This window comes from Mercurialis annua, linkage group LG7 (assembly GCF_937616625.2).
Source record: "Mercurialis annua linkage group LG7, ddMerAnnu1.2, whole genome shotgun sequence".
Classification (NCBI taxonomy): Eukaryota; Viridiplantae; Streptophyta; class Magnoliopsida; order Malpighiales; family Euphorbiaceae; genus Mercurialis; species Mercurialis annua.
The window spans coordinates 6228330-6255525 of NC_065576.1; the positions used below are offsets into that span (position 1 = coordinate 6228330).

A 27196-nucleotide genomic window follows, 5' to 3' on the forward strand; every position below is an offset into this window, starting at 1 on the left:
TATTTGCCGGATTATGAAATTTTTGAGGTCAAAACAAAATCTTGCATAATTTATAGATTTATATAAAATTGATTGTTTAATAGATAAAAAAACTTGTAAAAACGCATAAAAAATTAAAATTTTCATTTTTTTATTTGAATACTCACCTCCTACATAAAGAAATCAGAATCCATAACTTTTTAAAATATTTAATTAATTTAAAAACTTATTAACTCAAAGAAAGTCTTATAAATTTATGTATATTATGTTCCACCAAACGTAAAATTTATAAATTTAAAGATTGTGAACAATCTATTAAAAAATGACATGCAGCCTAATTAATTGTAATAGGGAAAAGGTGCCAAATGACTCTAATGTATAGCTTGCATTTCATGTCGGCATCTCGTGTATTTCGGATCTCAAAATCCTAATGTCTTGAAAAAATATCAAAAAGACCCTTCTGCTAACATTTCCATTTAATGTTGTATACATTTTTGTTTAACGGCCGTCCATTTTTTGTATATTTTTAATATTTTTTCACAATATTAAGGTCATATTTTTTAGATCCGAAATACATGAGGTGTCAACTAGGGACGCAGGGTATACACGAGGGTAAATTTTGCACCTTTTGTCCATTATAATAATATGTCCTTAAGTAGTACTTTATTCATCCTAAATTGATGGGCAATCTATAATAAATAGTATAAAATTAAAAAAAGTTAATAAATCTATGTAGAATGAGTAATTTTATGAAAACATACTACATTTATCTTTATTTAATGTGGTGTTGATTTTGTTTACCAAGCAATTTTTGCTCTCGTTTTAATGTAATATATTATAATTAATAAGGGTACAGATTGTAAGCCTTGTAATATTGATGCAGATTTTTCTAAGGATGTCCTGATGACCAATGATGATAGTAGAGAGAAATCGTCCGACTTAAGAGGAATGGTTTCCTAAAAGTTAATAAAATTTGAATTCAATTGAACATTTTCAAGATTTTGCAATCAATTAAAAACTTTAAAAGTTTATTTTGATTTTTTAAAAAACTTTAGTAGACAGATTGCAATTTTACGCCTAAACCATGCTGTTTTTTTTTTTAATCAGGATCAAATTCGAATTGTATTAGGTGCAAAGAGTTTTAAATATCAGTGGGTTAAAACTGAATTATTAAAAGTAAGCATTAAAGGTTATTCTTTAATTAATTAATTAATCAAATAAATTGTTTAATTGTTTTTTTTTTTTTAACAGTAGTAGTATAGATAGAAAAAGTAAGAACTTACAAATGTGCCAGATATAGGATTTTTACAGATTTGGCTAAGTCATGAGCCTTAACATTACAACATCTACCTATATGCTGAAACCTACAATCTGAGAACATAGATCGGAGACGCCAAACATCATGACAGATACCCGATGTTTTGTAATTCACTACGGAGAATGAATTAATCACTTGTGATACCTGCAGAGCGTCACCCTCAAAAATCACATGAGACCACCGACATGAAACTGCCCAATTCATCGCCTCCCTTAATGCTAAAAATTCCAGTATTCCCGGATCCCAAATATGGCGAAAATAGGCATTAAAAGGAGAAATCACTGTACACGTCGAAGTGCGAGCTAAAGCAGCTATAAATCCACAATGATGATCCTTCGACGTTGCTGCATCATAATTAATTTTGATATAACCAAGTGGAGGTGGAGACCAACTTAGTTGCAATTCTGGAGACTGAAGTTGCACCGAAGCAGGAGAAGCAGATTGATTAATATCCTTGAATTCATGAAAGGCTGATGTAGCAGCATTAGTAACTTGTATCTCTGAACCATCCTCATTCTCAAACAGCTTTTTATTTCTAAATTTCCAAATGAACCAACAAAGAAAACAACATAAACTCAGAAGATCTTTAGTTGGATCAAGATGTATCAACTGCTTTGTAATATATTTCCACAACAACTGAAAAGGGAGAGAAGGCAAACAACTAGCCTGCAGTCCTAAAGGAGATAAAAACCAAATACGTTGCACAAACGGACAAGTAAATAGAAGATGAGCAGTTGATTCCATTTCTCCACAATGTACACACAATAATGAACCAGAACTACGAATAGAAATATTAACTCCAGTGGGTAAAACATCATGAATGGCACGCCATAAAAAGAATTTGATGCGAGGATATACCTTGAGTAACCATAGATTTTGCCAATCAGATTTGGAGTAGTCCGTATCCAACGGAGAAGTAGATGAATGTTGTGATTTTGTTGCTTGAAAGTAACCTGACTTGGAGCTATAATTACCAGATAAGTGATATTGCCAAATCAAACGTTCTGGTTGTACAGTGTAAGAGAGAGGTAATGATAAAATGATTGTAGCATGCGTTGGAATAAACAAGGATTGAATTAAAGAAGCATTCCAAGTAGAGGAATTATGAGAAAGTAAACCAGAAATTGTTGTTGGAACAGCTGCAGCAGACACCCCCGGTTGTAAAACAGGAATTGAATCAGGAATGTCTGGGACCCATGGGTTAGATAAAGGATGTAAATTACTACCTGAATGGATCTGCCAAATAAGACCAGGTTTAAGTAGTTTGAATCCAAAAATCAAACTACGCCAACCCCAAGAAGGATTGTGTCCCAAAGTAGCCTGTAGAATGTGTTTATGAGGAAAATACCGCCCCTGCAAGAGCTTGTACACCAGAGAATTAGGCGCCTGCATAACCCGCCAAAGTTGTTTTGCTAAAAGAGATTGATTGAACAATATTAAATTCTTAAAACCCAAACCTCCTCGCCATTTGCTAATACACAATTTCTCCCAGGCCAACCAATGCAGTTTCGGTCCTTGAGTAGTCATTCCCCACCAAAAATTAGCAACTAATCTATTGATTTGTTTACAAAGGGATATCGGCAACTTAAAACACATCATAGAATATATGGGTATTGCATAAACGACAGCCTTTAAGAGAATTTCCTTCCCACTCATTGATAAGAATTGTTCTTTCCAGCCTGCAATCTTAGATTTTATTTTATTGAGAATAGAAGCGAAGGTAACTGTTTTAGAATTTTGAATAACAGGACATAGTCCTAAATACGGCTTTGAAAGATCCATAGTTACCATATGCAGAATAGAATGAATTGTAGTGGAAAGCAAAATAGGAACATTATGACTGAAACGGATAGATGACTTATCGTAGTTGATCAATTGTCCACTAGCATTAGCATAATCATTAAGAATCTGCAAAATAACCTGAGCTGACGAAGTATTTGCAGGAGTGAACAAAATAGCATCATCCGCAAAAAATAGATGGGATATTGATGGGCAGATGCTGTTAATTCGCAATCCCTGAATCAAACCATTATGAACAGCCTTGTCAAGCAGAAAAGAGAGGCCCTGAGCACACAATACAAACAGTAAAGGCGATAACGGATCACCTTGCCTAAGTCCTCTCGATGGTTTAAGATACCCATAAATAGAACCATTCAGCTGAAATGAATAAGTCACTGTTGAAACACAAGCCCTAATCCATTGAATAAAAACTGTATCAAAACCCCAACAAGTTAGTATCGAAAATAAGTAATCCCACTCCAGTCGATCATACGCCTTACTAATGTCCAATTTCATAGCCATAAAAGGCCTATTTCTAGTTTTTTGATGATGCATGAAGTGAAAAAGTTCATGAACAACTAGAATATTATCCGCAATAGATCGACCTTTAACAAATGCATTCTGCGAATTAGGAAGAATGGTAGGCAGGATTTTTTGTAATCGAAGGGTAATGATCTTAGAGATAATCTTTGTGAATATCGAACATAAACTTATAGGCCGTAAATCAGAAGCTCGTTGGGGAATAGCTATCTTTGGAATTAAAGTAATGAGTGTGTGGTTAAAACCCTTCAAGAGACAACCCGTTTTAAAAAAATCTTGTACTGCTGCTACCACTAATGGCCCAATGATATCCCAATATTGATGAAAAAGTTTAATTGTTTAATTATTTAATCTAATAACTTGGTTGGTTAAAGATAGGCTTAATACATAGTTTGACCCCTAAACTTGTACCCTTTTGCCCATCTAACCTCCAAACTTAACGTCTCACCTATCGAACCCATGAACTTGTTAAATAACCCGATTTGACCCCCGAACTTGATAAATACGTAAACATTGAACCCCTCCGTACACAATTTCTTCTAGAATGTTTCAAGTGACAGGTGGACACGAAGGGTTCAATATTTACATATTTATCAAGTTTAGGGGTCAAATCAGATTATTTAACAAGTTTAGAGGTTCGATAGGTGAGACGTTAAGTTTAGAGGTTAGATGGGTAAATGGGTATAAGTTCAGGGGTCAAACTATGTATTAAGCCGTTAAAGATACAATATTTGATATATCATGTATGTTGATTTTTGAAATTTTTATTTTTTAGTTTTTTGGTTATAACAAATTATAATTTTTTTAGTTTGATAATAATAAACACGTAAGTTTGTTAGAAAAGAGGGAGAAGCTTTTATTAAAAAAATAGAGAGTTTTGAACAGAAAAATAACAATTTCTTTAGTTTTTCAAAATACATAAACACCAATTTCTATATATTTTTTTCTAGAGCAAATTACTTAAAGACTCCTGAGATATATCATAATTAACAGTTTGGTACCTCTTGTTTTAAAAGTCTATTTAATGGTCCCTCAGTTTTAATTCCATTAACTGAGAGATCCTTCTGTTAATTTAAGGGACCAAATCGTTTAACGGATTGAAACTCGGGTACTAAATCGTTTAAAAGTGAGGGATCAAATTGTTAATAAAATTAAAAGTGAGGGACTAAATCGTTCATAAAATTTAAGTTGAGGTACCAAATCGTTTGAAAATAAGTGTTGAAATTAATGGAGGGACCTAATAGTTAACGGAATGAAAACTGAGAAATCATTAAGTAGACTTTTAAAACAGAGGGTACCAAACTGTTAATTATAGTATACCTCAGAGACCTTAGTGTAATTTGCTCTTTTTTCTATTCAAAGCAACAAACGAAGAAATTTTCATTCTAATGAGGAACAACGTACCAATCTGAGGACATAAAAATCAGCCCTTCTATCTTTTATTTCATTATTTGTTGATTTAATTGTTCTACATTATATATTTGTCGTGATATGTAAAAATTTGATTGAAAACACATATAAATACTATGGATTTCAATTGTTTATTGTTTTTATTGTTTTTGTATTAATTTTTGTACATATTCTAATTTAGGTTTGTTGATTTTCTGTATTTTTTGGTGTTTTCTGCATTTTCGGACCTTTTTGATGTTGTTTTTGCCCAAACACGTTGTCAGAATTTTCCCATCACTGTATACGACTTGAAGAAGTACCTACTAAAACCGCCATTGCTGAGCAGGCCTGTAGAGGCGGAAATCTTGTTCGTATATGTTTCAGTGTACAAAGACACCATAGCAACGGTTCTAGTAAGAGAGGAGGAAGGCCAACAACTCCTAGTGTGCTACTTAAGCCGAACCTTGAAGGACGAGAAACGCAGGTATATCCAGAAATCAAAAAGATGGCGATAGCCCTGATAAAGACAACGAAGAAGCTGAAACCATATCTCCGAGTACATCCAATAGTCGTATGAACTGACCAACCGCTATGGCAAGCGCTCCAAAGACCTGAACTCTCAGGAAGACTAGTCAAATAGTCGATACAACTAGGAGAGCACAACATCATATATGAGTCAAGACAAGCGGTGAAAGCTCAGGACCTAGTTGATTTCGTGGCAGAACTCACTGGCTATTTTAAATCAGAAACGGACGTAAAAGATCAATGGAATTATATGTCTATAAGGAAAAGGAATTGCGGCAAGAAATCGAAAAGAGAGCAGGACAATGGCAAATAAAGAAAATAAGGAGAGAAGAAAACGGAAAAGCGTACCAGATAGCAAAAGTTGCCTCGGAAAAAGACAAATTACAACATATGGAGCTTAAAAAAATTCATATGATAAAGCTCCAGCATGTCAAGTAGATTATTAGGAGGCTCTCGAAGAAGTTTGGTAATTTTCGGATGCGTATTCTCCCGTTTAAGAATTTTCGGCCCATTTCACATGCCGAAATCGCACGGTCCTGAACTTTTTTTAATTCGGAAATTTTTTTCCCACACGATACGGCTCTGACACGTCAAGTGGACCATTGGAATGCTCTCAAAGAAGTTTGGTGATTGTCGGATGCGTATTCTCCCATTTACGACTTTTCGGCTAGGGGTGTGCACGGATCCTGGATATCTCCAAAACCGAACTGAAAACCGAACCGAAAATATCCAGATCCGAAAAATATCCGTTGACCATTGACTTTCCCCGAACCGAACCGTACCAAAAATTTTATTGGTACGGTTCTGGATCTTTTATATATAACCGTACCGAAAACCGAACCGAACAGTGCCGAACCAAAGTACCGAATTTATATCCGAAGAACCGAAATTATTTATATATATATATATTATTTTATTTTTAATTTGATTATTATATTCATATTAACTTTGAATTACTAAACATTAAAATTGTTTAATAAAGTTATATATATTAAAAATATTAATCTTTATATATATATATATATATATATATATATATATATAAATTATCCATTTACATAAAAACAAAATTACTTATATATTTCAATGAAAATTATATGAATTTGTCAAATATTAAATAATTATTAAAAGTATTCTTAAAAAATTAATATGAACAATTTACATATTCATCATTTTTTATCATTGACAAAATTACATAGTTTAACAAAAATGATATAGTTTTAAACTTGAGAATAGATAAAAGTACCCATATCAAATAATATAAAATTTAATATTAAATCGAACGATAATATACATGTTGTGCCTTTTTATTTTATTGATGATTATTTATTTGTGATAATCGAAAATATAAAAAAATGAATGAGTAGGTAATTAATTTTAAAGGTCAAAATAATATATTATAATATCGTAGAGATCATATTTTAAATAAAACAATATCCGTGATTCTAGTGATATCCGTACCGAACCATTAAAACTGAATCCCCGTACCGAAATGTACCGAAAAATAAAATCCCCGAACTGAACCGAACCGATTATTGGTACGGATCCGGAGATCCAATTTTCAATATCCCCGATTTTTGGTTTGGTTCCGGAGATTTGTCAATCCCCGGATTTTCCTGAACCGTCTCACCCCTATTTTCGGCGCATTCCGCATTCCGAAATCGCAAAGTCCCGAACTTTTTTTGTGTCACGATCCATTTTCATGAATCGTGACCGGCGCTAGGGTATGGGTATGGTTGTACCAAAACCCGTAGCTAGCCTTGCGGAGAACCAATTTATAACATTTAAAACAATGTACCTGCAGAAAACCACATGCTCGGGGGCAACCGAGACTTCAGTCTAATCTAGCAGTACAGATAAACAGTATATATTGAAAGTATACTTATTTAAAATTATGACTCCAACAGTATGACAATATAATATAAATACCATAATTACTGTAATCATGCCAAAGCTGATAAAATCATAGTTGAACTATATCAACAAACAAAAGTATAAAAATATAAGTATACGACTAAAACATAAATAATCCAATACTACTACTGCGGTCTAAGAGTTAAAATAGTTCGACTCTCTTATTCTGAAATAAATAAAGAACCTCCGTGAATGAAGAAACGGAGATTGACCAATGCTCAAATCATAAACCTGGAAAATTTGGGAAAACAACGAGGTCAGATTTACTGAGTAGAGTTTATATAACCATTTACATTTATTAAGTAGAAAACCTTTAAAAACGTTTAATAAAATAATTTCATTATGGATTATCAATGAAACCCTAAACCACAATTCTAAATCCATTGTCGTGTCGGTGAGACGTATCTCAATAACCGATCCCCGACTATCACTTTATAAAATAGTGAGCCCAGGAGACGAATCTTTCACCGGTGCCCTCACTAAGGTGAGACGTATCTCAAACCTACCTCAATACCATAATCATTACCGGTGCGCACGCAGTCCCGATGATGCCCATCGAGTAGCACGTTCCAAATCAAATCCACAATGCCGAAAAACAGTTCGAAAGCTGTTTATACATATAAATATACAAAATACAACATTTGCTTAATAAAGAGGTAAATAGAGATATAAACTCACTGCTTGTTATTCCACGTGAAACTTGACAAGCAATCTAACTCTGGTTCGCCTCTGAAGTACGAACAATCGACGGGTCTAAATAAAATATTAAAATTATAATTAAAATCAGACCCTAACTCTAAAGAGTACTAGACACCACATAGGACTAGCACAACACAATACCAGGTCACATTTAATAACATCTATATTAAATGCATTCCAAAAATAACCCAAGTTATAAAGTACATACAAATCATGTAAATATATTTAGAATGATTCGTAAAAATAATTTAAATAAACCCAAGTTAAAATCTGTATCAGTGAGTCAGCCGAGTTATTTAAAACTATCAAGTTTCTTCCCACTTGTCGGGCGACCACAGTCTAACCCAAATAAAACTTATTAAATTTATAAACCCGAGTTTATAACTTAAAATACTTTAATAAATAATTATCCATTTTAAAGTGGAATTCAATATCTTGAAAATTAAGTAACCTAAATTGCAACCCGAAAACTTGATCAAATAAGCCTTATAAAGTTTAGGGACTCAGCCACTTAGGGACTAAATTGTACTTTAGCCAATTAGGGACTAGATGGTACTTTAGCCAATTCGATATCCGAAATCAATTTAATTATTCATTCACAATTTACTAATTTATAATTCAAACAAAAGTTTAAAAGTTATCCAATAGATAAACTTAACTTGAATAAGCTTTTAGAAACTTTAGGGACTAAATTGTAAATTAGCCAAATTCGCATATTATTCAAAATGTAATATAATTACCCGAGTAATTATAACTTAAGTTGTAAAATACTTATCGATTACATTTTACTAGTTTATAACTCAAATTCAAATTCAAAAGTTATAAATAAAACAATAACATTATATAAATAACTTGAGGGATTCCATCAAGTTAGACAAAACACTATAGGAACCTAAATAGCCTATTAGTCATCATTTTCATTTCAAACAGAAACCCATCCCGCCATTATCAAATCCACACTATTAAGCCATTAAACCAAGAACAACAATCTAGAATTTAAAACAATCATGAGCAACCCTCCACGGCACATTAGTTACAATCCTAGAGACATACATAAGGCTTCCAACATTAGTTAACACCTTAAAGCCTAAACAACAACGTCGGCAATAAGGAATCAACCAACGGCGACTCAAAACGAAACGATCGCAAACTTAAGCTAAGGTTAAATCATTAACAATCAAGAATTCATGGTTTAAAGGTTATTTAAAACACATAATTCATACCCAAGGCTAATATAAAAATCGGCAGCAGCAACAAGTAATGAAGCAGAAGCAAAATATCAAGAACACGGCAAATCGTAACGGCGACGAACAGAGGAATCTTTACGTACCGTATATGATTCCGAAGCGTTAGGATTCAAGTGATCGACGAATAATGAGGAACCGTTGAAAGAAATCTCAGAATAATGCTGAAACGAACGAGATATACTCAAGAGCGATAATTACGATATCGAAACGAATAATGAAAAAGGAAACGTATCACTTACCGGATTGAATCAAAAGCAAAGGAAGAGATGATTGATGAAGTTTTATGATGCTACGAAATAATGGCGGCTGAGCTTTGTGTTTTAAGATGAAGAAGAAGTATTAGGTTTAGGGAATAGAAACGTAGCAGGTTACGTTTCATAGAAAAGAAAGACTTCATATGCTGTATTAACATGAATATGATTTATTCATATAATAGAAAAGTGGGCTTATCATGCATTAGCAATAAAAAAAACAACGTGATGGGCTTTTTATGCATAATGCATAATTCATTGATTTCTCTTTTTCTTTTATCTTTTATTTTTTTTTCTTTTAAAAATTTAATAATATATACTAAACACGAATCGAACCACGATCGAATTAAAGAGCGATTAAAATAAAGTTAAATATAAATATATAATAATAATAATAATAAATTACTTAAAGCTTGACACGGAAAAAAATAAAAATAAAAATAAATTAAAAAAATACGGGATACTACATTTTGAGTAGGAAAAAAATTTCCCACACGCCGATCCGGCAAGTCAAGTAAATCATTGAGAGGTCCTCCAAGAAGTTTGTTGATTTCAGATGCGTATTGTTCCGTTTACGACTTTTAGGCCCATTCAGCTTGCCGAAATCGCAAGGCCCCAGGCTTTTTTGGCTCGGGAAAAAAATTTTCTCACACAATAAAGCTTCGGAATGTCAAGTAGACAGTTGGGAGGGTCTCCATAAATTTTGGTGATTTTTGGAAGCGTATTCTCCCGTTTACGACTTTCCGACCCATTCTGCGTGCCTAAAACGCAAGATATTGGGCTTTTTTTATTTGGAAAAACTTTTCGGATATGATACTGCTCCAAAATATCAAGTAGAACATTGGGAGACTCTCCAAGAATTTTCGTGATTTTCGGATGCGTATTCTCTCGTTTACAACTTTTCGGCCCATCCCGCGTGCCGAAATTGCAAGGTCCCGAACTTTTTTTATTCGACAATAATTTTTCCACATGATACCACCTTGGCATGTCAAGTAAACCATTGGGAGGCTCTCCAAGAAGCCTCATGATCCAACAAGAGACCCATCAAGCAAACTCTACTAGGATTAAAAACATGTCTTGTGTATAATTTCCTCAAAAATAAGGAGGCAAGAATTAATTGAAGCGCAAATTAAATCATTTAAAACAAATTGAATTCAACCACTAAAAACTAATTAAATTCAACCACTAATATCGTCATTGACTAATTATGTTAAAATTTGAAGATGCACCTGCTCTAAAATCATGCTCTTTTACCTGAAAATAAAAATTAATTGAGATACAAATTAAACAACTAAAAACAAATTAAACCACTGACATTATTATTGACTAATTATGTTAAAATTTGAAGATGCATCTGCTCCAAAATCGTGCTCCTTTACCTGTAAATAAAAATTAATTGAAATACAAATTAAACCACTAAAAATAAATTAAATTGAACCACTAAAAACAAACTGAACTCATCCATTAACATTGTCAATGACTAATTATGTTAAAACTTGAAGATGCACCTGCTCCAAAAAATTTGCTCCTTTACCTGAAAATAGAAATTAAAAAAATTAAGGCATAATTGGATATCATTTATCTAAAACATTAGATTAATAGTTCACTTACCCGTTATATCCTCCTGGAATGCACAAATTAAAACCCACCTGTGTGATATTATCATAATTATTATTCGTGGTATAATTAAAATCAGCAATATTTAGATATATGACCTTTCTTACCACAATTGTAACAAGTATTATTTTTTAAGTTGGCTTTATTTGTTTTAGGTTTATCATATTGTTTTCTGAAAGATTTTTTGTGATAATGTTTTTTTATGATGCGTATCATGGTTTTTATCTTTGGATCTAGGACAAAAATCTCTAAAAAATTTAGACGTACATTTTGTTCCCCTGCTGCAATCACCATCACAATTTTGATCTTTACCTATAGTTGCAGAAAGATCCTAATTCTTTTTTACTTTTTCTTAATTCCTATTTTAGATGTTTTTGGAGTTTGATATCTTAACAGATCTCTAGATTTTGTTTTTGAGTTAAACTAATAAATTGCTCGTATGTTACACATTATTTATGAAAGTTGTAATTAATAATACAAACTCACTGCTTGCGAATCCCCACCAGAGCCTGACAAACAACTAAACATGTTTCGACTCTAAAGCACGAGCAGTCGACGAGTCTAAGAACAAAACATAAATCATAATTAATATCATCCCCTAAAGAGTACTAGACATCACATAAAACTAGTACAATTATCAATCAATCCAAAGTACAAAGCCATCATAATGCCATTACACATATACGGCCAAAATGCCAAAGCATAAATCAACATAGAGTATTCATACATACTCAGTATAACTAGAGTCTTACAAAAAGATATGTAGTATTGAGTTTTCACTTTGAAAACATAATTTGGAAGCCATATCGAATAACTTAGTTAACATCATAAAACCAAGTTCAAAATCTCAAATTAGTGAGTTAGTCAAGTTATCATAACTATCAAGCTCAACTTCACATGTCGAGTCACACAAGTCTAACCCGACCCAAACATTTTCAAGCTATAATCCAAAATTTTAAAATCCGGAAAACAATTTAATAAATCATATCATTATTTGAAAAACAATGGAACTCAATAGTTTAACCTAACCAATTATTAATCAACACACACGAAATATGTTCGATAAAAATCTCTAAAGGACAACCATATTCAAATAGGCCAAAGTTCAACATACAACAACCCTAACATACTTACTAAACATATTTGATATAACACACATATGCCATAGTAAAGTATTCGAAATCAAATAACATGCTTCTCTCAAAAATCAGCCAAATAAACATTCGCGACACTTAAAGTAATACGGGTCTAAACATGCACCGCTATACCCAAACACCTTATATAAGAGTAAAAATATTCAAAATTAAATAATATCAATGCAACTAAGATCCTAAACCATTAGGAATCAATGAATCCAGCCTGTTCGGACTGTCACCTGCTGCTTTCAAACTATCACTTTTCCTCCCTTCTTGCAGTTTAGTAAAAATGAAAATAAATATGCAAGATAGGTTAAAAAATATTAAAATTTAATTATAGAAATAATAATAAAAACAATTCATAATATATATGTAGATGAAATCCTCAATGATTTTCAGGCAAAGCCAGCTCGTTTTCTCAACAATCAATCTAATTTATTCTCTTATCGGCCTAGTAAGTTGGCCCAAATACGAAAACTTAACACGAGCTACAGATTTTGGGCTCACTTTCATAAAGGGCCACTTCATAATTGATTCAGGCTTTTTTTTCTTTAAAATACCAACAATACATATATTTATAAAAATACAGTTTGACTATATTACTTTTTCTAAAAATTCGATTTTAATCTTCCTTCTTTGTAAAAGTTGTGGTTTTTAAAAATATTAATATTAATGTAATTCTTTTAATTTTAAATTTAGTAATTTATTTTAAAAAGAGATTAAAATAAAAAATATATGTATTTTTTTAATTTCGTATATCTAGGTATACATTTAATATAGAATCTAGTTAATATATTGTATTATATAATGATTCAAATAAAAAAAATAACTATATCGTTTTAGTTTTTTTTTATATACTAGTGTCACTTTACGTGTTTCACACGTGGCTCGTAGTGTGACTCATTAAATTATCAAATAAAATTTAAAATAATAGTTAATTTAAAATAGTTTATCTTATTAAAAACTTTATATGACTATTTTAATTGTTTAAAAAATTTAACTAGTACTCAAATTTTATAATTATGGATAATTTTAATAGAAAATATAAAGTAAAATTAAAATAGTAGTTCATTCAAATAGTTTACCTTATTTATAATTCCATACAATTAAAAAATAATTAAAATAGTAATCATTAAATAGTCAAAGTATTCTATTTTAATTAGTAATTTATACAATTATCTCAACCTAGTAGTTTATTTTGTTTAGTACTCTAACTTATCTTAACATAGTAGTTTATTGTAGTTTTTTTTTCATAATTGGGGGGGGGGGGGGGGGGGGGGGGTTGTGGGAGGAATCGAACCCACGACCTAGCAGTTTGCTGCTTAGCGCTTATACCATTTGAGCTATAGCTCATTGGTGTAGTTTATTGTAGTTAGTACTCTAATTTTAATAATTATCTTAATAGTTTTTAATAATAATTAAAATTTATAAGTGAAAAAGACATTAACGTAAATATGTCTTTCGTATTTTTATATATAGTATAGATTTGGTATACTAATTGCTTAAAAGAATTAATAATTTATATAATAGTTTCATATTCAAATTTACTTTATTCAAAATAGCAGAGATAAAAAAATTTAATTCCATGCATATAATTTCTCATCATATCTACACAATTAGTAAATTTTTACTCATTTCATTTTAATTAGTAAATTTTAATTTTATTTCAACGAGAGAATTTTTCAAAAAATTAAATGCATGTGGCTACTAAATTTAATTTAATATTTTTATTTGAAAACTTGCATGCATATAGTTTTACCTAAAAGTTCTCTTGCGAAATCAAATTATGGATACGTGACAAGTTTTCAATATAAAATAATAAAATTTGACTGCCACATACACATTCTGATTAAAAAAAGTCTCATTTAAAATAAAAATAAAATTTAATAATCAAATTAAAATTAATTAGTACAATTTAGTCATCAAAACACAAAACAATGATAGTTTTTAATACCCTAAAGATCAATTATCCCTTGTACCTTCGATATAAAAACTGCACTGTATGCAAGCTTTGAAGAAGTAGTATTTTTTTGTTTTCGAACATTTTTGTATTAAAAACTCATCCAAATTCTAAAAAATGTATTTTAAAACGATATTGACAAATTATAAAAATTAAATACTCATTTCTTCATGAGAAACCTGTTTCCCATTAAAAAAATTAAATAAAAATTTATAGACAATGGTGAAATCACACACCAAATGATGATCAATTGACCATTTTTAGATATTTTGATAACTTTAGTATGCATATATAAATATAATTTATTATTTGAACTCTTTTCTTTTTTATTTTTTCATTTTAAAAAAAATCATTTTCTTTTATTTTCGTGCAATTTAAGAGTTGACCAAGAAATAATTAATTAGATAAAAAAAGAAGATATTCGCAAAAAAGTCTTACTTTTTACATTTATAGCTATTTAAGCACAACTTTTAAAATTCGACATAAAAAAACTTAACTTCTCATTCTTTGACACCTTATAGTCTAAAGTCGTTAGCTGATATCGTCTTTCATCGAAAACCGTCAAACGCCATTTTTCGATGAAAAAAAATGCTAAAAATCGGGTGAAGCTTTATTTTTACAAATAATCCAACAACAAAAAAAGGCTCTAAAAGAGAACATATGTCAATTAGTAATAAAACATGGTGAAGAGATCCGACAAATAGCACAGCACAACCCCAACAAGATATTGTTTTATATTCACTCTGCTCATTTGCATGCCTTTCATCGTTTTATAAATAAATTTACACTCCCAATTTTTTTTTCTTTCATTTCTTTATTATACATTTCAAGAAACACTAAACAGTCTGTATATAATCCCATCAGCATTTCTTTCAAAAATTGTTCCGACGAGGTTCAAGATTTCCGGTGATCAATTAATTTATTTTGAGTTAAGATTCAAGAAAATAAAAGTTGATGGGTGCAATAGAAGTTGCAGTGATTCTTCTGATATTTCTAAATCTTGAAGTTGTTTGTGGTGCTCGTCATCAAGTGTCTGCAAATTTCTATTTCAGTCAGCCTGTTTCTGATTCTTGCAATTCTTCATGCAATAGTTCTATTTTTGATGAAAAAAGAGGTACCCCGACTGGTGCCAATCCATTGCATAACAGGTAGCTATTGAATTGATTCAGTTTCATCTTTACTCTAACATTAACGGGCTAATTGATTGCGGGGGTACCCGAAGTATTATACGTTTGTAATTTGATGATCAAACTTTAATTCAATTCAATTTAGTTATTAAATTTTAATTTTATTTTCATTAATGATTTTTCGGTTAACATACATATGCCACAGCTGGTATTTGCTTATTTTTCCATGACCATTGGTTTTTGTTTATTTTTGACTGAAAATGCAAAATTTTAACTGAAATTTTTTAAGCTAAATTTTATATATGTAAAAAAAATTGTCCGAATATATAGTTTGACTCCTGAACTTATACTCTTTTACTTATCCAATCCCTAATTTTAACGTCTCACTTATCGAACCTCTGAACTTTTTTAAATAATACGATTTGACCTCTGAACTTGATAAATACGTAAATATTGAACCCCTCCATATACAAATTCTTCTAAAATGTTTCAAGTGTCAGGTGGACACAAAAAGGTTCAATGTTCACATGTTTATCGAACTCGGGAGTCAAATCGGACTATTTAATAAATTTAGAGATTCGATAGGTGAGATATTAAGTATAGGGATTAGATCGATAAAAAGGTACAAGTTTAGGGGTCAAACTATATATAAACCAACAAAATTTAAGTAAAAAAATAGATTGCTACATATTTATTTTTTTATTGAAAAATCCTTGTTAAAATAAAATTAAAACTTAAAAACTATTATAAAAAAACAAATTAAAATTTGATCATTGAACTACAATAAGACGATCATTTAAATATTTTGAAATTCAATTATTTAAATTGATGAGAAAATGAAGCTAGAATAAATGGAAACAAAATATTAGAATGAGAAAATGTCTTGAAATGTAAACTTAGTGAAATTATATATTTTTTGAAGATGTTAAATATAAAATTTTAGAATTTTAAAAGCATTTTAAAAGAAAAAATAATTGGCCAATATAAAACTCAGATCAGTTTCGGTTGCAATGTAAAGAAGAAAACAAAAGCTAGTTAGCTGCTCCTGATAGATTTAAGAAAAACATGTGATCTCCTTTGTTTTCTTCAGAAGAGTGTTAGTGTTAGTGTAATTATTTATTCATTAGATTGGAAATGTAGATTACAAAATTAAATTAAATTTTGTTCGTATTATACTTTTACTGAGCGGTGGGTAATCTGACATGTACTTGCATGAGTTGTCTGTTGGTTTGGCATTTTGCAAAATTAATTAGTTGTTACAACATTATAATAAGCATGCCGTTTCATGCTTTATATAGTCTTGATTTTAATGATGAATTCATCATCATGTTCCTTGTCTATGCTTCATATAAACCGTTCATTTCTCAGTACTATTTCTCATTTGCTTGCCACAATTATAATGCTTCACTTTTCATTATTACCTACTATATACTTAAAGAAAGGAGTAAATTATATATAAAAAAATAGTATAAATTTTAGCACGTTTTATAATTGGCCTAATTACTTAAAAAATCCCCACTTTATAATATTTATTCATTTATATCCTGACATATGAAAAAGTTCATTTGTACCATTTTTTTGATTTCTCATTTTCATCTCTACCCTAAAGAGCTAATTTGACCTCTTTTTATTTAGAAAAATATTCAAAATGATCCTTTATATTTAGCTTATATTCTAATTAAACATTAATATTATTAATCATTTATAATGTCTTTATTATTTAATTAATTTAATTATCAAAAATTTAAATTTTAGGGTAGAGATGAAAACGGAAAATCAAAAAAAATGTACAAATGAATTTTTTCCTACGTGAAGGTATAAACGAAAAAATGTTATAAGGTGGAATTTTTTTAAGTAATTAAGCCTTTATAATTTAACGTGTTTTGCAATCAATTTGATAATTTTTAATTTTTTGGCAGATTAAAATACCAGCTTATTTTTCCTTAAAAATATATAGATATAGTTACCTAATTAATAGTACTATATATTTTGGTGTATAGATCAATGTATGCTCTTTCGACTTATCAAATTATAAATTTGTAAAACCCCAAGACGTAAATGAGTTGGTAAGGCGCTCTTCTAGCTTAAGTGAGGTCGCGGGTTCGAACCGTACTCATGTATACAGCCGTTTAAAACTTGGGGCCAGAGTTTGCCTCCCGCAAGAGACCTACACGGCTCGAATGGGGATTAGTCTGAATGTGGAAGGTTTAAAGGTGTCGTCTCATAGTTGAGACCCGTTCAGAAAACCCCATGGATCCTGTACTAAAAAAAAATTATAAATTTGTAACAATTTTATCAAATATGTAAATTTATAAATCACTCTAAGTAAATAAATTAATTTGCATTTAACTTTAAATAAAATCATATAAGGTTATTATTCCAACATAGAAATGTGAATACACCAATCTTCTGAAGTCATTCAACAAGAATCTTGCCAGTATAATGGCCATACAGAGTTTAAATGCAGGATAGGAGAAATTTTTAGGTAGACTCAGTCCACCACGTCATCCGTATACTAAATCAATCATATCATAATACCTCATTAAAATGAGGGTATTCTTGTAATATCATTATTCAAAAGTGTATGTAAATAACAAACAAAATTACAAAAATACCCTCATTTTAATGAGGTGTTATGATATGATTGATTTAGTATACGGATGACGTGATAGACTGACTCTACATAAGAATTTCTCTTCAAGATAGATCTAAATATTTGTCCCACGTATCTTTTCAAAATAAGCTAAGAAACTTACTTGCTTGATTGGGAGTAAATAAACTAAAAAAGTTGTATTTTTCGGAAAGTAGCAATTTTTTTTTGCTTGGTTCAATTTTTATGCTACTTCTCGGGAAGTTGGATGTTTGATTCCCTTTAAATAGGGAAGTAGAACTTCCCTATCACTTTTGTTGGTTTTTCTTAATTTAACCTTAATTCTTTTCTTTTTTTCTTTTAAAATTCATATAAAAATATTTTTATTTATTTCAAAAAATATACTTATATTATTTTATAATTGTTATTTATAATAAGTAAATATTTTTATTAAATATTTTATATTATATAAAATTCAAATAAAAAATATAATTTTTAAATTTTAATATTTAAAAATTTAAAAGTTCTCCTAAATAGTACTCGTAAAATAAGAGATAATAAGCAAAAATTAAATTATTTACTGCTCGATTTTTAAATTTAAATTATTTGTTTAACAATATAAAAATTATCAAAGGACATTTATGTCTTTTAGTTAAAAATATAGTATATTATATTAAAATTAATTTTGTACTTCTAGGGAAGTAAAAATTAAAACAAGTAACATTTATCAAACTTCATGTGAAGTTAACTTGTCAGGAACTACACTTTCCGGAAAGTTACTTCTCAGGGATTGCAATAAAGAAAAATTATTGCACACAACGGTTGCGCCATGTCATTCGTGCAACAAACCAATTGTGCGTTAGTCATGTGGAAAATTGGAAGATAAAAAAATAAATAATAATTAAAATATTCTCTATCGTAAATGCTCATTGGCTTGATGTAAAAATGACGTGGCGCAACGGTTGCATGTGATAAACACTCTGCAATAAAACGAACCAAGCGAGGCTTAAGCAATGGATTTTTCAATCTTAAATTAACTGATTCATTAAAAAAATCTTAAATTAAAATGATTGTGTTTGCTATAGCTAGAGATCATTCTAGACAGATAGGGGGTGGAGCAATGATTTTTTTAACTTATTATGATAATAATAGTATAATTTAATCACTGGGGAATCAAGATTTCATTAAACATACTCATTCCGTTTTTTTTAATTGTCTGTTTAGTTAAATGTAGGTCTCTAATTACTTGTCTTACGTGACAAATTAGATTCGCACAAAAAAAATTCGGCTCCATAAGTGGGTAGAGTAGGAGGCCAAATCAAACAATTAAAAGAACAAATTGAGTATCATAGAGGCTTAACGTTGGAAAATAAACATTAGTATTAAACTTTGTATCAGCATATTACAGAGGATTATTATAAAATAGCATAACGCTCCAAAAAAGAAAAAAATTGAAAAACTTATAAGCAAGCTGCAAGGCTGTCTGTTCTTGTCTATAGATTTAATCCTGCTGCTGTGCTGCATATAACTTCCTTCACTACGTATGCAAATAATGCGATATTAATTAGCATACAAAGATCAATTGAACCAAATTGATAAAATTGACTTGATTTTAGTTTGCTATATTAAAAGAACATTGATATTTTTTTTTCATTTAAATTTTAAAGGTATAAATTTTCATTCAGTTTTACTAAAAATTATATTAAAAATCAAACCGAAGTAAAAAGAAGGAAGAACTAAAACAGCTCAAAACTTTTATTTGAATATGTTGGATCAAATTAAAGCTTACTAGCTGTTCGTTAAAACGCAACACTTTCTATTTAAGATGTATTAGTCCAGTACCATAAAATCTAATTGCAAAGGCAGAAAATTTAAAATAAAAATTTTATTCGGCAATTTTTTCATACAACCGGACCGGAGCATAATCTATCAAGATTTTCTTTCAAAAAAAAACGTACACTTCCGACCACCTATAACCATGAAACTGTAATCATCGTATCGACAATATCTTATTAACAAAAAAAGAGTTTAAATATTTGTTAGCAATATTAAAAATTTGGTCTCATTTTAGTATCGCATGTAATTTAGTTCGGACATGCAGATTAAGTATGAAATTTTACATACCAGTAATTAGGGCAATATGTGGAGGAAAAATCATCTGTATGAGACACAGCTACACTTGCATGTAGCCATGCATCTCTTGCAATCAGCAAGCGTGATCATGGCACCATCACAATCACATTTCTTCATACACCCAGTCTTTGATTTACCAGTCCACAAGCAACGAGCCATGCACTGTAGAATCGGAGCGCACGATGGACAGCCGTGCTTCATCTGATTGGTTATGCAGTTTTTGCAGTCCCTGCCGTTGGATTGGCACGCCATGAACACCGGAGAAATCATCATCAACCATACTATGAAAATAATTGAACATGAGTTAAAAATCTGCTTAATCTTCATTTTTATCTCTGTTATGTGTTTTTCTGGAGGAAAAAAGTAACTTGGTGGTTTCCAATTCCTCTTTTTATAGAGGTTATTGATTATGGAGTTATATTGTACTTTTTTATTTACTAGTTTGGTTACCGAATTTTAATATATAACAAATTGGTTGCGAGTATAGTGACTATGGCGGATATTTAATGAAATTCGACCATTTTATGCCAATGTGACAATGAAATTTTACTCTGAAATTTCAAATATATGAAAAATGAAAAATGACATGATAAAAGGACGTAAAGTTTTTTCGGCTTATGCAGTTGATATAGAGGTGAATGAAAATTGAAATACAAATTGGCTGCCACGTTGGATTAAATAGGCTAGATTTCATTAAAAATCATCCCGAGCTATTAAAGGTATATAATATAATAACTTTTAGAATCAATTATTCCCTCTATTTTTTTAATTGTCCATTTAATCAAATAAATTTGTTTATAATTATTTATTCATTTAAAATTTTAAAATAACATTAGCTATTATCTTCCAAATTTATTAATTCCTAATAAATAACTCTATGACTTATAAAGTATTTATTATATTTATTTTTATAATTTAAAATAAAAAAACCCAATTTTTAATAGTGTATATAATTTTAGTAAATGGACAATTAAAAAAATCTAAAGGAGAATCATTTTTACAGTATTTGAGAATTATTGATGGAAGTTTAATTTCATTGAATAATAAAATTAATTATTCTAGGATTCTGCAATTTCTTGGTTTGCTCAATTCTTTTCATCCAAGTTCCATCTTCTCATCATTTAATAAGTTTGGTGGTAACAATTTAAGGCATCGGAACTTTGATTAAATTGATGGGTGCATTTACAGTAATTTAGACTTTGCGGTGGGAAATCGAAATGAACATTGGATATTTATCAAACAGTAAAAGTGCATGAACTAGTAGTCTCATCGGTAGGAGCAGTCTCATCAATTTACTGCTGCGGCCACAGGTTTGACTTCTACAACACCCAATCTAGATAACTGGCAATGTGGCTTCATGCATGTCTACGTCTAGGGCCGTAAACGTATCGAGCTGCATTATGTCTGTTAAAATAGATTACGGCTCACTAATTCGATTCGTCAAATACGTAAAATTAATAAATCTGTGTTGAATTGAACCTACTTGGTCTACCGTCTACGTCTATTAAATTAAAGAGTTAATGTCATCAAAATTCACCAACTTTACATGTTTTCTCATTTTAATCAAGCAGTTTAAATTTTCTCATTTTCATGCACGAACTATCACTTTTTCTCAAATTCATGCACGGTGCTGAGATGTCACGGCTCCATTGGTGTAATTTGCTGAGATGGAGGTCATTTTACACCAATAAATAAGTGTCACCTCAATACCGTGCATGAATTTGAGAAAAAGTGGTAGTTCGTGCATGAAAATAAAAAAAATTAAACTACGTGATTAAAATGAGAAAATGTGTAAAGTTCGTGATTTTTTTTACACTAATCCTAAAATAAATTGTGACACATTAATTTAATTCATTATATATGTAAAATATTCAAATCTATATAATGCCGTAACGAGTTTATATCAAAAACGAATTAATCTGTTTACCACACGAAACAAATAAATCAGGTCATGAGTTGACTCGTCAGTCCACCTCATTCGTTTATAAAAAGTAGTATTGGATTAACCATCTCAAAATCACCAATTTTTCAATTTTTTTATTTGATATTAATTATTAAAACGTATACTATATAATGATATATATTGCTCCATCCATCATAGAATAAAGATCATTTTTATTATCTATACAAAATATGCCAATAAAACAATTAATTATTAATATATTATATGTATAACTAAAAAATTATAAAAAAATAAAAAGTAAAAAATTGGAAAACAAATTCTAACTAATTTAAATATACTTTGTAATTATTGATAAGTCCCATGATTTATTATTTTTCAAACGTAGTAGTATGTCAAAAAACAATATATCGACCGTCATATAGTGTCATATCTACATTACTTAATAATAACAATATAAATCCACATTTGTTCATGGGCTGGGCTAGGGATGGACCTATCAGGTTTTTTCATTTTATAAGTAAGTTCAAGTCCGGCCCGAGAGCAAACCAGGCTTCATTTTCACTACCTAAACCCAACTCTTACATTCTGTTTTTGCGGGTTCGGATCAAAGTTATCGGGACCTATATATAAAATAAATAAAAATAGACATCCGAGTCTGGATATTTTTCCAGGTTGGAAATCGGGCCGGGCTTGAAATCAAATATTAATGTCCAAACTCGGCCCTACAAGTACGGGCCTAGGCAGGCCGGACGGGTATCCAGGCCCATAAATAAGTCTATATAACTGTAATGGCGGGAATAATGCAGTAGATTTATATCGGCAATACATTGTTATAATTATTACACTAGCATTAGAGCCTTCACTCATTTGTTTCGTTGAAGAAAAAAAAATCCTGGTATATTGAATACAATCTGTTGTAATTAAGAAACAAGAACACAACTTTAAGAAACAAGAACACAGCTTTCTTTATATATAATTAGAGAGCATTTTTGAGAGAAATTGAATTCACAACCTAACAGATTGTTGTCTAACGCTTATAGCATTTGAGTTATAATTTATTTTATTGCTTAAGAACACAGCTATTAATCGCCCAGTTCAATTTTTTTTATTGGTAAATTTTTTCGTGTGAACAATTGGTATTGGTAAGTATTCATTCCCCTTGGTATTAGTTCTTATGAACACATTCAAAAATGTGTTGATTGGTAAGCAGCAAGCACACCAACTGTTTGATAAAATGCTTAAACTAAATTTTTTGTCATCATTTCTTATAATTATTGCAGAATTGCATAATAATGGAGAAATCGTCTTCATTTTACCGCTCTGTATACTCAGAGGTAACTTTAACTTAATAAAATGTTCGCACATGATTTCTATTCCTGACCGCCCTGCGAATTATCATAATAGCAATGGTAATCTTTTATCCTCGTAACAGATAGAGGAAATTGGATGGGAGTATCTACTGACTATGGCTGCTGATCTTATGTCTCTCAGCTTTCGCATTATGTAACATTTTCCGCAGTTTTCGTCGAAAATCATGCATGTTGGTTTTCTTTCTTTGAAGTATAACCGTCTTATTTTCAGTTGACTAACATTTCGTATACGGTATTTTTATGAGTGCCAGAGATCGAAAGGGACGAACGCATATTCTTGAAGTTCAATTAGATAAAAACTATCCAAAATGTCCTCCTTCAGTTTCCGCGGTTGGTAAAGACGTTCCTGCCAAGTTATTTACTATTTTGTATTTGAGTTTTGTATGTTTTATTAGGCGAAATGAGTTTGTGATTGCTTGTAGGATGCACCATACATTTTCCATGTTGAATGGTCGATCAATTCGAGATTGAAAGATCTGGTGCAGCAGTTCCGTGAGGTCTATTATAGCTAAAATTCTTGCACGCTTCCTTAGTTTTCCAATGATAAAAACTTTAGGCTAGCTTGTTTTTTGTTTGCAAATTTATCAGCATTTGGAGAAGCTTCAGGAATTTTGGTCTACCTTGGATGATATTGATAATTCCCTTTGTGTTGTTAATACTCACCAGTCATCCCGTGCTATTTCTTTTCGCCAAATCGATATAGGTAAACTGATTATTAATGTCACATGTCAACTGTATTTCATTTCGCTTTTCTTCTTCTTCTTACGTTTTCTTCATTTTCAGGAAATGGCTGTTTTATAATGTTGTCTATAAATGTAAAAGATCCTAGGGCCTTACCAGAGTAAGTTTCCATCCCATATTACTATCACTTCTCAAGTCGTTTATGCTTTTAATCACTAATGAATTTTTAAATTGTCCTAGGTGCCGATTTTTGGGTTCAAGTTCGACAGTCAATTCATTGAGAACACTTTGGCATAAAAATTGCAAGCAATGGTACACTCATGGATAACATTTGACAACCCATTATTTAAATTCTGTAATTTGAGAAGAGGATAAACCATTTCAATTTTTCAAACTCATTTTCCTATTTGAAAATTGTTGTACCTATATTATTCTTTCCGCAGGAAGCTATCGGCTTTTCCTCTAGGATTTTGTAGGTGATGTCAGATTATAGAGGCTTGGAACTCTGATTAACTTTTTTTCTCTATACAGTTTCCTGAATTCTCATCCCATGTTCGTTGAACTAGTGATATTTTTCTTTATATTGTCAAACATTTTCAACTTAATTTCAGTTAATAGTTAATTGCTCTCTGCACTTGCGGTTTGACTATTTTGCAGGATTAAAGAGAGAACATTTTCCGAAAATCTTGTTTCCGTTCTAGAAACTGAATTACCAAAGCCTCCAGATGCCCAGAAGAGTAATCGGGAAATGGAATGCGGAATTTGTTATGCTCAATTTCTTCCAATTGGTAATCCTCTGCAGCTTATAATATGCCATTAATATATCCGTCGTTCGAGAAATACTTACATGAACCGTGTTCACCACGTATAATTGTCATCGACTTAAAAACTTACATGCAGATGACGAGCTTGGACCGAGGAGCGGGACTAGTACCGACTTCACGTGCGAAAATAGCAATTGCAACAGAGCGTTCCACAGTGTTTGTCTTGGGGATTGGCTGCGCTCTATCACAACAACAAGGCAGTAAGTTTACATTCTCAATGATTACTATTTCCTTTGCAAATATCTTAAGAAATAATGGTCACCATCAAGTTGGCCAATGATGAAGAACAAACAGTAAATGTAGCGAATGTGACATATGTTTGTTGCCGACATGCAGAATTAAGTGGCTGATATCTTTTATGGCTTCACTCAGTCACAGAGTCACTTTTATCTTGCACACCTTTAAAAAATTATTCTGTCCAACTTTATGAAGTTATAATAGAATATATATATATCACTTTATATTTTTATCCCCGTTATGAAAAATTTATGAGTCGGCAATATTATTTATTGACTTCAATTTATCCTCATATTGCAGATCATATAATGTACTATTTGGGAATTGTCCGTATTGTTCAGAGCCGGTTGCAGTTAAAATCAACTATGCAAAGATTTAAGTTTGGATCTTCACTACGTTCTTGTCAATATCTCTTGGATACGAGATATTCTTTTTTTTACTGTTTAATTAATTTTGACAAGCTATTCTGCAGCAAAATATAGTTATTCTATTCATTACTTTGGTACAATGTTTTACTGAAGATATGATAAATGTTGATTGTCAATGCCTGAATGTATACTTATTGCAGCATTCCATTGACATTGACAGGTAGACTATGTGGTTGAACCATTATGATGCGAACTCGACCATGTTTTTCCTTCGACAAATTCGAAGATGTAGTCTGATGCAATCAGTTTTCGCTTCATGGTTAATCGAGTTTGGTCCCCTACTTTGGATAGCTGAGTAGAACTGCAACAGTTGAAGGTCCCCATTTCTAAAGGATTTGGATTCTTGCATCTTATATTATAATGCAAGCAATTAACTGGGGGTGTCCAAAAACCGAACCGGACCAAACAACTGAATTGAACAAAGGCAAAAATAGTCAGTTTGGTCTGTTTATTGTAAGATAACATTATATTTTTAAGAATAATTTGTGAGAGTTCTTTCCTGAATCCAAAAGAGTAAATAGATTTTTCAGTAACTAAAAAGTATATCAGGTCTAAACTTAACTTTATTAATTTCTTTTATCTTTCAAAATTTTGAAAAAGAAAATTACTTTTATATGTTTGTTAAATCAAAAATCAAACCAAATCGAATTGACTTGAACATTATTTTTTAATTCGTTTGATTTATATTTTAAAATTGAATCAACTAATTATTTTTCATATAAATGTGGAAACCTACTTCTACTTGTGTGTAGGTAGAGATCTACTTTTAGCCTCATATTTGCTTGCACGTACTATTAAATCTTAGAGTGACCATTTTTGACTTGCGGTTCATGTCCACGTATGTTAATAGAAGTAAAATTCAGGGACCATGCATACACCAATCATTTTCTTTGCTTATAGGATATTAAGCACACCAAATTTCGTGAAAAGAATTTAGGGGGACCAATAAGAAAAATCCAAAGTAAAATTGTCAATTTTCAACAACAGTATGTCATTATTGGCCAACTTCAGCAATCACTAGTACCAAAATAATTGAGCTTCACGATTCATAATTGATCAAAACTCAACTCCAATTTATATCTTTTAAGGCATTATAACTCAAAAATATTCAATCTTTTCGATTTTTTTTTATTTGATATGGTAACCTCTTTTCTATATATATATAATTAGGGTGCAATCGAAATGCTTCTGGGAAGAATTTAACTCACGAGCTAACAAAATACTGCTTAGCGCTTCTAGCATTTGATTTTGAGCTATTGTCATTGGTTATCGCAACCTTTTAAAAGCATTATAATTTTGACAAGTACATTTAAATTGTAGCAAATAACACATATTTATTTATAAAAAAGTCATATTTTTTTGAATATTTTCATTTACAGTGCACCCTTTTTTTTGTTAATAGAAACATATATTTATCAAAATTAAGGTACAATTTACGAAATTAAAAATTTTGATTATAACTTTTTCTTTTGAATAATTGGTTATAAGTAAAATAAATTTGGTAAAACTAAGCCAAAACTGACGTTTTTAAAAGGTTGAGATAAAAATA

At 30.6% G+C, this 27196-nt stretch overlaps 2 protein-coding genes and 1 long non-coding RNA gene across 4 annotated transcripts; 1 reads left to right on the forward strand and 2 right to left on the reverse strand.

The window, feature by feature from the left end:
* Nucleotides 1-1258: 1258 nt before the first annotated feature.
* Nucleotides 1259-5674, reverse strand: LOC126656694 (uncharacterized). The gene is made up of 2 exons (XM_050351301.1): nucleotides 5326-5674; nucleotides 1259-3909 (listed from the first exon to the last, which is right to left on the reverse strand). The coding sequence occupies exons 1-2, from the start codon at nucleotides 5672-5674 to the stop codon at nucleotides 1259-1261; spliced, it is 3000 nt and encodes a 999-aa protein (XP_050207258.1).
* Nucleotides 5675-7516: 1842 nt separating this feature from the next.
* LOC126654879 (uncharacterized) lies at nucleotides 7517-9761 on the reverse strand. Its single transcript, XR_007632776.2, has 4 exons — nucleotides 9630-9761; nucleotides 9474-9551; nucleotides 8123-8197; nucleotides 7517-7675 (listed from the first exon to the last, which is right to left on the reverse strand). It is a non-coding gene; the product is annotated as an uncharacterized LOC126654879 (long non-coding RNA).
* Nucleotides 9762-22951: 13190 nt separating this feature from the next.
* LOC126654975 (uncharacterized) lies at nucleotides 22952-26190 on the forward strand. 2 transcript variants are annotated; one of them, XM_056106477.1, is made up of 11 exons: nucleotides 22952-23249; nucleotides 23388-23441; nucleotides 23540-23610; nucleotides 23729-23807; nucleotides 23900-23974; nucleotides 24066-24180; nucleotides 24261-24318; nucleotides 24399-24470; nucleotides 24816-24946; nucleotides 25059-25182; nucleotides 25520-26190. In XM_056106477.1, exons 2-11 carry the CDS (start codon nucleotides 23400-23402, stop codon nucleotides 25596-25598), a joined length of 846 nt encoding a protein of 281 aa, XP_055962452.1. In that variant the 5' UTR covers nucleotides 22952-23249; nucleotides 23388-23399; the 3' UTR covers nucleotides 25599-26190. The 2 variants fall into 2 exon arrangements, with proteins under 2 accessions (XP_055962452.1, XP_055962453.1); XM_056106478.1 differs by having other exon boundaries at nucleotides 22952-23441.
* The last annotated feature ends 1006 nt before the right edge of the window (nucleotides 26191-27196 follow it).